The 14,428-nt window shown below is 35.1% G+C and overlaps 1 protein-coding gene across 1 annotated transcript in view; it reads left to right on the forward strand.

Annotated features, from left to right (window-relative positions):
• Positions 1-14,428, forward strand: part of ZPLD1 (zona pellucida like domain containing 1) — a 106,466-nt gene that overhangs the window by 35,554 nt on the left and 56,484 nt on the right. Inside the window, 1 exon segment of the mRNA XM_074301077.1 lies at positions 2,551-2,664. Within this exon segment, the coding sequence (XP_074157178.1) occupies positions 2,559-2,664 (106 nt within the window). The 5' untranslated portion in view covers positions 2,551-2,558.

Below are 14,428 nucleotides of genomic sequence, written 5' to 3' on the forward strand. Positions count from 1 at the left end.
AACTGCCCCCTCTTTTTCAGTCTTTCTCCTTGTTCTCCTCCACAGACTATTTGATCCAGTGATACTGGTCTCCTGGTTGTTTCTCACACAAGACACTCCATCTCTTGACTCCTGACATTTTTACTAGTTATCCCCAATGCCTATAACTCTTTACTCATAATTCATTTCTGTCTCCTGGCTTCAAGTCTCAGTTAAAATTGTACCATCTAACAGAGACTTTTCTGATCCTTTTAATTCTAGTACATTCCCTCTGTTGATTATTTCCCCTTTATCCTGTAGTTAGCTTGTTTGTACATAGTTTTTTTGCATATTGTCCTCCTGCATTGATTGTGAGCTTCTACAAAGAAAGCACTGTCTTTTATCATTCTTTGTAGCCCTGATGCTTAGCATAGTGCCTGATACATAGTAAGTGATTAATAAATGTTTATTTGCTGACTGACCTGAGGAACCACCTGTGCAAAGGGACTAGATGGATTTTCATTTGGAATAGAAAATATTTAGAGGTAAGTACTATGAAGTATCATTTTGTCAATGCATAAGCTATTCTCAAAAAGTAAGAGAAGAACTTTGAGAAACTGCATTAAAAGGGTTTTCATTAGTATTCAGGAATAATTAATATATTAAATGCTATACAAAAATGTTAGCAATAGCTACTGTCACAATGGTGCTAAAAGATTAAGTTGCTTCTGTAATTAGTTTGTTCAATCAACAACACAGCTATGCTTAAATTTTGTTTTAATTGCAAATTATTTACCTTTCAACCATTCTTGTTCTTAAAATTTTCTTAGTTTTTTTAATCTATCATGGAACAAGAAAGCAGAATGGTTTTTCACATGCTATTTTCTGGCCTTTGTCTCATTCTCAACCACCTTCCCCCTACCCTACATGATTCATTGAAAAATAATAAAGAAACAATGGAATTTGATATGGGACTAGAAATTTTAATCATATAAAAATCTCTATTAAGAAAAATTCCTATTTCCATTCTTTGTAAGACAATGATGGAGCTAAAACCTTTCCACAATTAAAATAATTGCATATGTTTAAGTATCTTTGTGATTTGATTCATGGATATATTGTAAATCTGAGGTGAATATTTTAATAGTTAGGTATTCTGGTAATCTATGTTGCCCTAAATTTCTATTTCTTGCTATCATGTTGATAGCAAAAATGATGTATCTTCTCATTATTAAGTTGGCCTGTGGTTCTTCTTTGTGTTTTCTGCATATCTTAAATACAATTTACTTGTATGTTATGACATCACCTCCCTGAAGTCAAGGTCCTCTTCAAGAGCAAAGGAGAAAAACAACCCCTGTGAGTAGGAGTAGGAGGTGCCCCATCGGTGACCGAACTGGAAGTGGCCATTTGGGCAACACAACACTCACGTTCACACTCACAACTCATTCTCACACTTTCTCTCCCATCCCCATTCTCCCATTCTCCCATTCTCCCATTCTCCCATTCTCTTTTCTCTTCTCTTCTCTTCTCTTCTCTTCTCTTCTCTTCTCTTCTCTTCTCTTCTCTTCTCTTCTCTTCTCTTCTCTTCTCTTCTCTTCTCTTCTCTTCTCTTCTCTTCTCTTCTCTTCTCTTCTCTTCTCTTCTCTTCTCTTCTCTTCTCTTCTCTTCTCTTCTCTCCTTTCCTCTTCTCTCCTCTTCTCTCCTCTTCTCTTCTCTTTCATCCTTCCTTCCTTCTTCTGCTTTCCCTTCTCTGTCCAAGTAAGGCATCCTACCTTTACCTGTGAGTGCTCTGCCCAAAAGGAATGTAAATTCTGATCACTGAAATCTTGCCAGGTGTTTTGAAATGTATGGATTAGACTTCTTTCATAAGAACTACTCAAATTACTTTGTCTCTTGTTGATTGGCCAACAATAGGTCCCAGTCCAAATTCTTCTTGATCATTGTTTGGGCCCCAGGATTGGGATTGGTTTGGAGTGAATGTAAATAACAATTGCTTCTGTTTTGACCAGAAACCCTAAGGGTCTTTCCCTTCCATATTGATTTTTCTTTTTAGGACTTACCAGCCTTAGTCACTTAGTCAGGGTGTTAAATTAAAAAGTTAAAGTTTAAAAGTTTAAAAGTTAGCTTAAAAGATCAAGGTTTCCCACTGTATCCAGGTCCATCTCCATTTGTCCAGATCTATATTAGATATCTAAATTTATCTATATCTATATTTATGTCAACATTGAGGGCTCTGACTGAGAAAGTGAAGTTGGTGACTTTGCATAGCCCTCCCTTACTTGAGTCCAATTCACTTGCATGTCACAGCATCACCTCCCTGAGATCATGGTTGTTTTCCAGAACAAAAGGCAAACAACAATTGCAAAATGCCTGGAAAAGTGAAACCAAAGATTAAGGTTATCATTTGAGTAATTTAGGCCAATTTTTTTTTTAATTATCCAGATGATGATTTAACCTTCTACTTAGTTTTGATGATAGAAGTGTGTCTTAGGAGACCCATGTTTGGGACTGACTTTAATGGAACGCAATTGTTTGGATACCAGCTAGATGAATTATAATGAGCATGTTCTAATAAGTGGATGCTTTTTCTAGGCTTTGCAATGGAACGAGCATGGTTACTATTCCTGCTAACAATTAAGGTGCTTCCTGGGACTGCACAGTTCAATGGCTATAACTGTGATGCTAATCTCCACAGCAGGTTTCCTGGTAAGTGTGAACTCTTTTCTTTACACCTTTAAAAAATCCAATAATAATCTTATTTGAAAATTCTGATGAAGTTTGCTTAGTTAAACACTCAGATATATATATATATATATATATATATATATATATATGAAATGATATAGAGAAGATAGGCCCTTGCATTAAGTAGATATTAACAAATGGTAAGTCTTCTCCATTATAATTTGCATCCACATTAACATACAAAGTGTTCATCACTGTTAAGATTATCATAATAACTGCTTTCAGATTTAAAAAAAATATTAGTCACTGGCTGGCAAAATTGGAAGATGTTAATTTCATTCAAACATTTGCTTAATTAATGCTTTTTTATTCTAATGGGTTAATTTCGATTTTCCCTAGTGCTATTTCATATTAATAAATATATTTAAAAATCATGCTGGGAAGACAGTGGCAGCTTCCAGTATGGAAGAAATGAAATTGGTAAGCATTAGATTACATTTGTCCAATTTCAGAAGGAATTTCAAGAAAGTTGTTTATCAGAATATTTGAAGGAATATGATTTTTAGGAAAATGTGTTTGCAGGTGTGTGAAACAGTATTAATCACAAAAACAATTAGAGACTCTCAGAGTAAGAAAAAGCAAAAAGCAGTTTATTACAGTTTCAAGAAAAAGGGCATCTCCCATCTGACAAGGAGTTTATCAGTAAAAAGGAGTACAAAGCATAAACTGCAAAACACCAAATTAAATAGAACAGAAGGCATCCCCCATCTCCAGGTTTATACCCTAACCCTAGAAATCTGTCCCAGAAACAAAAGAATACAAATCAATAAAAATACTCTAAATTTAAATTTCCCTAGAGAACTGCAATACAAGCAGATATCCTCAGATAAGAGAATTCAAAGCCATCATCACCTTTAAAAGAAGTACTTAAATGCTATTTAAGAGGTGGTAGAATACAGGAGAGGACAAACACCTGCAACTTTTTTAGCTATAGCTCTATTTGTTATCTAAGTTTCAAGTCACAATTAAGGTCTACTTTAAGGCTACATTCCCATGAGAGTATCTCCACTCATTTAATTCCAACCAATCTCTCTTCCTTTATTGATTAACCTTTAAAACCCTCTCACACCATTCTTGATCCATTTCCTTAACCATCTTGTTCTCAGTCTCCAATCCTCTGGACCTACCTTGTACTTTTTCTTTACCAGAATCCATCCTTGTCTAACTGGGCTTCCCTGTCCAGATTGCTCACTCTTTCTTCTGTGGAAATCCCAATCATGTTCCTGAGGCCAAACTTACCCTATAAAACCTAGTTCTGGACCATCCCATGGCCACCACTCTTCTCTGGGTCAGCCCATCTAAGCATTCTGCCTCGTGGTATCTTTTTTCCTTCCTCTATACCACATAGTATCTCTCCTGACTGCAGTATGTTTGCTGACTCTGCTTAACTCCTTACAGCTAACTAATTCAGGATTTAGCCTGCCAGCTAAGGGCATGCCCCAACCTCATGGGGAGCTCTCTTTCTACTGGGTAATTGTGAGTTCTACCAAGGAACTTATAAAAACCCTTTCCTTGCTAACTATATGCTCTCTCAAATCTAAAACAAATCCAATACCTTTGTTGTTTAGTTAGTGATTATTTCAAGCAGGGCCTGGAATCTAATGAGCCTATTCAGCATATAAATTGGGGTTCTGTACCCCCAACTCCCATGTCAGGCCATCTATTTTTGTCCCTGGTAATTAGAGTAGGTAACCTTTCACAAATAAAAAAGTCTATCGACAACAACAGAAATGCTAAAAGAAACATATGCATCTATATGCATCAAGCAACAGATAGATGACTAGGCCAAAAATTCATTTGTCTACTTATTAAGGATGTAATGACCTCATATTTTCAGATTGAAAACTGCAAGAACTTACTTGAGTAGTACTGATGATTTCTACTGATCACTTCCTCTGATTATAGGAACTTGGTATAAGAAGAAAAAGCAGGGACATAATTATAATCAAAAACTGGTCCTTTAGACCTCAGCCTGAGAGCATGTGCATGAGAGGATAGAATATCCTTAGCTCTGTTTTACAGCTTACAGTTTACAACCAATTATGCAGTAACAATTCCACCTTACAGTCACTCAGGAATTAGATGGGTTCTTATTCAAAGGAATATCCCTGGGAAACTGAGTCAGAAGGATCATACCTTAAACAGAAGCCAAGGTCGTCCTTCCAACTCTTGCCCAGATGCTAATCTCCAATTCAGGATCATATTCCTTTAAATAGTTTGTGGTATTTTCCTTTCAGATGTGAATTACTGGCTTGATGATCCATCAGACAATCATACCTGAATTCAAAACTCCAAATAATATCAGTTACAGTCCCAAGAGATTTTATCTCAAATAACAAGTCTCATTAATCAAAGCTTTAGGTGAATTTAGCTCTCAAGGACCACATATTCTAAATAAGTATTTATTTACAATGATAACAGTAAGAGATTTATCCTAGAAAATTCACAGCTTATCTTCATATCTAAGTAGATGGGCTTTAAATTTAACATTACACAAATCATTTTACTTTAAGATGCTCAATAACCATTCTATGTTAAAATATGTTATTAACCATGTTCAAAAGGACAAAGACATAGACCACTGTTTTCAAGATCTCCCTATACAATCGGAGCACTTTCAAAATGACTCAATACAACCAATTAAAACTCACATAGTATATAGAATATACTGCCCTAATTTCACATTAAAGAACTCTAGCAGAATTAACAATAATTTCTTCAAACTAAAAATGTTAATTCAACTTCCTCCAATGGAAAACTCCCTATAAAATATAAATAACTAGTACAACAGCAATATTGTTAAAATTCTTTTAGGCACAAACATTTCCTCCTCCCACCAAAACATTCCTCATTGAAAAATAAGATTTAGAAATTATAAATTGTCCTTAACTGTTCATTTTTTGAGGTTCCTCCACAGGTCCTTTAAGCTTGGTTTTCTCAGCCTCCATACTGCAGTCTAATTCATCTGAAATGTCTGGTAAGGTCCTCCACTCTGCTTCTTCCAGGATTCCTGGAATTGCAAACTCCAAAGGTGTTGTCTGGGTCAGTAATCCTTGCTTTCTAGGGGCTATAAAGGGATGAGGACATGACCAGTATATAATTCCTAAAAAACTTATCCTTTATCAGAAAAGATGGGACCTTTCCTTCCCCTCCTGGGTAAGGCATTGCATGCAACATTTCCAAGGTTGATAATCCTATATGCCACCTAGGGGATGTTCTGAGTCTGAGAAGTGCTAGTGGCTAACATTTATTCCATTAACCACTCTTAAAACATCAGAGCTCAGGGGAAAGCTTCCACCCATTTCCCACATTTCAGCTTCCCCACTGGTGTCATTTCACCAAAACCTAACCTAAATATTCAGGAACCAGGTTCCCTTCTTCCGAAGATATGCCTCCTCAATACCTTCCTAACTATCTCTAGACATATCACATACCCTTCAGATACAATTTCTTCTGCAATTACACATATTCTTATGTGCCAAATTTTCTCGTTTTTACTTCTTTGTTAAAGGGAGAAAGCAAGACAAACCTTAAGATCAACATTATAAATAGCTTTGGACTATATATTTCACAAAATGTATACCACATATCCAGTTGAGCTGACAAATTGTACATATTGCCCAATATATAATTTAGTAAGCAACATAGTAGCTTAAATATATTTCATCTAATTAAGAAATATATACATGTGACCTCTTTAAGTTAGTTACCAGAGAACCTAAATTTTTGACTTAATCAAATCAAATACAGATTTAAATTTCTAGTAACAACAGTTCGATATCAATGAACACATATTTCTAAAATCTTACGCCCATTTTAGCATGCACTAGTTAATAATAATTATACAATTTCAGAATCAGAATTCAAATTTAAACACACACACAGTCCCAAAATTTAAGATGACATAAAACTGCCCTTTCAAGTCTATCCACAAAGTTTTAAGAAATTGGAGGACTTTAGGACCCTGAGGGAAGAGGGTTAGAGAAATTTGGACCCAGTTGTCTGGCTACAAGTCTGTGGCCCAGTGACTAGCCCACACCCCATTCCAGAAATGCCAGGATGCAATGGGAGCCCATGTCAAAGATGGTGAGGCACCACAAACCTCAGAAGAATTCTGGCCTTCCAAGGATACCACCCTAGCCAAAATAGATTCCACAAATCTGAGAAGCTTGGAAAATCCCAGAGAGGGTTTTTTTTTTTCCCTACAAGTCTTAAATTCTAGGCTTCAGAAGGCTTTTATTCATGTAAAATAGACCTACTTAAAAATACAATCGACTAACTCAACTTAGCCGATAGTACCAAGCAATTTAAAACTTAGTCTCAAAACCCCCAGAATCTGCTAAAAATGTTTCGACAATTCTATAACTTTAACAGATATAGTTAAAGTTATTGGCCAAAATGACCAGTTCTAGGTCCACAGAAATATTAGTTTTGTTTTTGTTGTTGTTGTTGTTGTTGTTTGTTTGTTTTTGTTTTTTTTTTTTTTTTTTTTTTTTTTTTTTTTTAATTTTTTATTTTATTTTATAATTATAACATTTTTTGACAGTACATATGCATGGGTAATTTTTTACAACATTATCCCTTGCACTTACTTCTATTCAGATTTTTTCCCTTCCTCCCCCAACCCCCTCCCCCAGATGGCAAGCAGTCTTATATATGTTAAATATATTACAGTATAATTTAGATACAATATATGTGTGTAGAACCGAATTTTTTGTTGCACAGGAAGAATTGGATTCAGAAGGTAAAAATAACAGTTTACATTCATTTCCCAGTGTTCCTTTTCTGGATGTAGCTGGTTCTGTCCAGCATTAATCAATTGGAATTGGATTAGTTCTTCTCTATGTTGAAGAAATCCACTTCCATCAGCATACATCCTCATACAGTATCATTGTTGAAGTGTATAATGATCTTCTGGTTCTGCTCGTTTCACTCAGCATCAGTTGATGTAAGTCTCTCCAAGCCTCTCTGTATTTCTCCTGTTGGTCATTTCTTATAGAACAATAATATTCCATAACATTCATATACCATAGTTTACCCAACCATTCTCCAATTGATGGACATCCATTCATCTTCCAGCTTCTAGCCACTATGAAAAGGGCTGCCACAAACATTTTGGCACATACAGGACCCTTTCCCTTCTCTAGTAGTTCCTTGGGGTATAATCCCAGTAGTAGTATGGCTGGGTCAAAGGGTATGCACATTTTGATAACTTTTTGGGCATAATTCCAGATTGCTCTCCAGAATGGTTGGATTCTTTCACAACTCCACCAACAATGCATCAGTGTCCCAGTTTTCCCACAGCCCCTCCAACATTCATCGTTATTTGTTCCTGTCATCTTAGCCTATCTGACAGGTGTGTAATGATACCTCAGAGTTGTCTTAATTTGCATTTCTCTGATCAATAGTGATTTGGAATGTTTTTGTTTTTCTTTTTGGTGTGGCAGTTAAAAACTCCCTATTTTAGAACTCATCCTCTCTCTCTATCTAAAAGCTATTTGCATAAATACAGTTATGTATACAACATTCACTTTTTAAATCCCAAATAACCAGATCTTTTCCTTTGTAATTAGGCTGACTGAGAGAAACACAGAGTTTTTCTGGGTGAGGAGGGGAGTTCTGAAGCTGAAGTCTCAGGAGTCAGCTGGCCAGTATTGAAGGCTCCCTTGAATTTAGACCCAACACTTGAGGGATGGATTGTTCTCCAAGTGAGCAGTGTTCTGCCAAAACGAAGCAACATACTTTGTTTTGTTTTGTTTTGTTTTTTCCTGAGGCTGGAGTTAAGTGACTTGCCCAGGGTCACACAGCTAGGAAGTGTAAGTGTCTGAGACCTGATTTGAACTCGGATCCTCCTGAATTTAAAGCTGGTGCTCTATCCATTGCGCCACCTAGCTGCTCCCGAAGCAACATACTTAATCCCTATACATTTTGGTACTTCATCTCAATTCTTCCTAAAGAGTTATCCTCCCAGGACATCAGAGAGGTTTAGAGCCAGCTACTTTCCTTTCCTGAGATTCACAGTATCTTATCCTCCTTTAATGGAGGACTCACCTGATTTTACCAAAGGAAAATAGGAGCATCCTTATAGATTCTAACCACTTAGCATTCTCCCCAATATCCAGATGTCTCAGCAGTTACTTGGCAGAGGAAAGCTAGTCCCCCTCTTCCTCCCACCTGGCCAGTTCTGGCTATTTTCCAGATGATTCACCAGTTACTTGGCAGAGGAAAATTAGTCTCCCCCTCTTATCAGTTCTTGCCATTCAAAGGGAAATGGGAGTTTTTCACAGACTAACTGCCTATTTTCTCCCAATCCTAATCTCAGTTACCCAGATAGTTCAGCAGTTACTTGACAGATTCTCTCCTCCCCTCACCAGTTCTTGCCTTCTGGGCCATGCTACACAACTTACCTGACTGATTTTAAACTTTATCTCCTGGGCCACATTAATTATTTATCTGTGCTAGCCTATTCCCATTTTTGCTTTCTCTGAGTGCCTTTCTTTGAGTGTTTATCCCGTCAAAGTGAAAATTCCTGAGCCAAATCCCAAGGACTACTGGAGAACTCTCCAAAGGGTGCCTACCCAAGGATTTGGTACAGGAGAGACCCCTCACAACAGGAAATATCCTGGAACAAGCTCCCAAACTGTGTGGGACAGTATCAACCACAAAACAACCAGAATCTCTCAGAGTAAAAAAAAAGCAAAAAGTGGTTTATTACAATCTCAAGAGAAAGGGCATTTCCCATCCGACAAAGTGTTTGTCAGTAAAAAGGGATGCAAAAAGCACAAACTGTAAAACACCAGCTTAAATAGAAGCCCTCTCAACTTGACCTTTTCTATCCCCAAAATAAAAAAAAAATTACAATTCGATAATAATAAACTCAATTTAAGTTTCCCTAGAGAACTGCAATACAAGCAGATATCCTCAGATAAAAGAATTCAAAGCTATCCTCACTTTTAAAAGAAGTACTTAAATGCTAACTAAGAGATAGATAGTAGGAAACAAACACCTGCATCTTTGTTAGCTATGGATCTATTTATTATAAAGTCTCAAGTCACAATTAAGGTATAGTTTAAGGCTATATTTTCATAAGAATGTCCACACTTAATTCCACACACAGGCATGGCATATAAATCATCAAAGGATTTGTGATCCCACCAAGATCTTCACTGTCTTCCCGAATTTTCATAGATGTTCCTCCCCATTCCCAATTAAAGTACTGGTTGTATGATTTCAAGCAAATCATGTCAGTGACTCAAGATGATAGTTAATGGGTACTAGTGTAGAAGAGGGAGAAATCATGTCAAGAGTAGGGGCTTCATATAATTCTCCAAGTAGGAGTTAATTTGCTTTGGGCTGAATTTTCATTAATGAATAATTCCTCCATTTTCTTATAATTTAAAGATGTAGACTCTAATACTATTAGTTATCCCCAAGTCAAAGTTTCCATGTGTCTTTCACCAATTTGTAAAGACTAGTTTAGTGGGGAAAAAAACACTGGAACAGGAGTCTGGAAGCCTGAATCTAGCCTCTGTTTTGTCATTAAATGTCTGGTCAGATCCTTTAACTTAAGCTGTTTCATCTGTGAAGTGAGGAGTTTGAATGAGGTGAGAGTTTCTCTCTCTTTTTTTTTTAGAGTTTTTTTTTTTTAGCATTTTTTAAATTGATGCAAAATTTTATTTTTTTATAATAGCTTTCTATTTTTCAAAACACATGCAAAGACACCCCTCAACATTTACCCTTGCAAAACCTGTGCTCCACACTTTTCTCTCTCCCTTCCCACCTCCCTGCTCCCCTAGATAGCAAGCAATCCACTAAGGGGTAAATATATACAATTCTTCTAAACATTTTTTCACATTTATCATGCTGCACAAGAAAAATCAAATCAAAAAAAGAAAAAAATGAGAGAAAAAACAAGCAAGCAAACAACAACAAAGGTGAAAATACTCTGTTGTATTCCACATTCAGTCCACATAGTCCTCTTTCTGGATGCAGTAACTCTCTCCATCTTAAGTTTATTGGAATAGGCCTGAATCACCTCATCATTGAAAAGGGCCAAGTGCATCATAGCTGACTGTGACATAATCTTGTTGCTGTGCTTGTTAGCATCAGTTCATGTAAGTCTCTCCAGGTCTTTCTGAAATCATCCTGCTGATCATTTCTTATATAGAATAATATCCCATTATATTCATATACCCTAACTCATCAAGCCATTCCCCAATTTCTGGGCATCCTCTCAGTTTCTTGCCCTACAAAAATGGCTACTATAAACAATTTTGCACCTGTGGATCCTTTTCCCTTTTTTATGATCTCTTTGGGGAGATGAGAGTTTCTCAATCAAAATTTTACTACTGATAGAATACTTAAATTTATCACTGTGGATCTTTTTGATTCACTGACCTCTCAAGACTTAAGAGATGGGGAGAAGTAAAATTATATGACAAGTCTGATGCTAGATAACATTTGAGTATATAACCTTTGATCTCTAAGGTTCCTTCTAGGTCTAAAATTCTTTGATATTATTATTCTAAAATTTTAAAAAATATTGTTTTAAAAATTACCTCACAGATTTGGATTACAGTATCATAAATTTAGAACTAGAAAGGACCTTTGATGCCATGGAGTTCAATGTATGTATTTTAGTTAAGGAAATGAAGAGAGAGAGAGGTTAAGTGAGTTGCCTGGGATCACATAGTTACAAATTATCTGAAATGGGATTTGAATTTACATCTTTCTAACTCCTACTTGATGGCTTTTTAAAAAAAAAAAATCATGATTTTTGTGAGAAAAGTACCAGGTAAACTTTAAAGTATTATATAAATGTAAGCTCTTATTATTATTCTATTGCTTGTTATATACTCTCTATAACTTGCAATCCATTCTGATTGCCAGTCTTGAGAAGACTGACCCATTCATCTCAGAGTAATAGCGCATCTGACAGAAGCAAGCAGACACCAAGTACAGAATTTATATTGGATTGCTAACTTATCCCAAGGGCAGCTATAGTGGGGGAGAAAGGCGCACAAGGCATAGGCTGCTGAAGTCTTTTTGTGGATTCATGAATTTTATGATAAGATAACATTTATTTTGCTGTTATTTCTATGTTTGCATTTTACCTACCAATTTCACCACAGTGTTAGGTAAAGGGCTTTTTGAACAAGTAATTACATTTGCCAATATCTTATATGTATACAATAATATATTATTTGCCCAGTATTATTTTTTTCTTTTTTTTTTTTTTTTTTCTGTTATTCTCTATAAATATTAAGTTCGACACTTGAAAAGTTGTCTCTCTCTCTCTGGCTTTAAAATCTATGTTGGTACCAAATCACAAAAGGACTTTCAAAAATTATTATTTTAAAAGCTAATTTATTTCTACATGATACTTAAAGAAATAAAGCTTAAGTTAAGTTTAAAAGTTAGTTGCTTACGCCCTTCTAATTCTGCACATTTCTTCTACATGAGGATTAAGTAAACGAGCAATTCCAAGGGCTAAAGACACCCATAAGAAATGGCATAGAATAAAAATGAATTTTTCAGAGGAAAGGGGCTATTAAAATGCAAAGTAATATTAATAATGATCATAGTAATCATTTTGCCCTATCAGTGACCTGTTCTGTTTTATGACATTAGAACTATTTCCTTTAATTTCCATAGCATTTATTTTTGGATCAAGTGAACTACCACGGTCTAATTCATTTTAAAATCAAATAGATTCCATTTTGCTCACCTGAACTAAATAAGACAGTTAACCCTTGAGTATCCATGCTAATGGATAGGAATAATGACTTGGGGAATCCTTCCAAATGGATATTCAGAGTTAGATTTGCTCTTCTCCTGCTCTTCCTTTTCTTTTCCTTATCCTCCTCCTTTGCCAAATTTTGCCTTTGTAATTATAATTTTCTTAAAAGTGTACTTAAGTCATTTTTTTTGATGCTCAGTGTTAGAAATATGCTGCCCTAGAATTTTAAAAAGACTTCTTGTGATTATAGAAGACAGAAAGGAAAAAAAAAAAGATATGGCGAAGTGGATAGAAGAGGCTGGTCTTGGAGTTAGGAAGATTTGGATTCAGTTCTTGTCTCTGAAATATACTGCCTATGTTACCATGGTCAAATCAATGTCTTTCATACACAGTCCAAGACAATTTTCTTGGCACAGTGATTTAAAAAAAATTTGTTCAAAAAGGCTTGGCAATTGTCAGTGTTGTAAAATTACCCATGCATATATCTTGTAAATAAAAAGCTATAATAAAAAATTAGATGAAATAATTAAATTTTTTTTGTTCAGTTCCAAATTCTCTCTTTCTCCCACCCCTTCCACCACTCAATTAGAAGGCAAAACAAACAAAATTTATTATTATTATGTATATTCACACAAGACAAATTTTTGCCTTATCCATGTTCTTAAAAAAAAGAAAAGAAAAAAGAATAGCACATAAGTCATATACCCATTTTGAGCTTATCTTGGTCTGTGTCTCAATTTTTTCCAGACAACTTTCCAATTATTTCTATAGTTTTTGTCAAACAGTGAGTTCTTGCCCTAATAGCTGAAATCTTTGGATTTATTAAATATCAGCTATGGCCATTTGCTTGTATATATTGTGTATCCAATTTACTTCTCTGATCAACTTCCAATTTCTTATCCCATACCAAATTGTTTTTGATGATTACAGATTTTTTTGTATAGTCTAAAATCCATTATTATGAGGCCCCCTTCCTTTTCCCTTTACTCCTTGATTCCCTTGGTATTCTTTCAATAATATATATATTTCCCATTTACCTGTCTATGCTTCTCTTGAAAACTGTGTTTGATGATCAAATTTTCTGTTCAGTTCTGATTTTTTCAATAGAAATGATTAAAAGTCCCTTACTTTATTGAAATCCATCTCCTCCTCTGAAAGATGATGCTCAGTCTTGCTGGGTAGTTAATTCTTTGTTGTAATCCCAGGTCTTTCGCCTTCCAGACAGATTATAGTATTCCAGGCCCTCTGATTCTTTATTATAGATGCTACCAGATCCTTGAATACTTGATATTCAGCTTGCAGTATTTTTTTCCCTTGAGATTGTAGTTCTGGAATTTTGTAGTGATGTTCCTTGGGGTTTTCCTTGTGGGGATCTCTTTAGGGAGGTGATTGATGGATTCTTTCATTAACTCTTTCCCTCTCTGTTTATAGTATATTAGGGCATTTTTCCCTGATAAGCTCTTTAAGAATGGTACCCTGGCTCTTTTTTTTGTTTGTTTGTTTTGTTTTGTTTTGTTTTTGTTTGTTTGTTTTGTTTTGTTTTGTTTTTTGTTTTGTTTTTGTTTGTTTGTTTTGTTTTGTTTTGTTTTGTCATAGCCTTCAAGTAGAACAATAATTTTAAAATTATCTATCCTGCATTTGTTTTCCAGGTCAGCTGTTTTTCAATGAGATATTTTATATTTTCTTCTATTTTTCATTCTTATTAGTTTGTTTGACTCATTTTTGATGTCTCATATATTCATTAGATTCCATTTGCCCCATTCTAGTTTTTAATGTGTGGTTTTCTCCAGTTAGCTTTTCTTTCTCTTTTTCCATTTGATTAATTCTATTTTTCAAGGTGTTCTTTTCTTCAGTGGATTTTTAAAATATTTATCCAATATATTTTAAGGAATTGTCTTCTTTTTTCAAGCTGTTGACTCTCTTTTGCATATCTCTTATTTCTTTTCTCATTTTTTTCTCCTAGTTCTCTTGTTTGCCTTTTAAAAT

This window comes from Sminthopsis crassicaudata, chromosome 3 (assembly GCF_048593235.1).
Source record: "Sminthopsis crassicaudata isolate SCR6 chromosome 3, ASM4859323v1, whole genome shotgun sequence".
Lineage (NCBI taxonomy): Eukaryota > Metazoa > Chordata > Mammalia > Dasyuromorphia > Dasyuridae > Sminthopsis > Sminthopsis crassicaudata.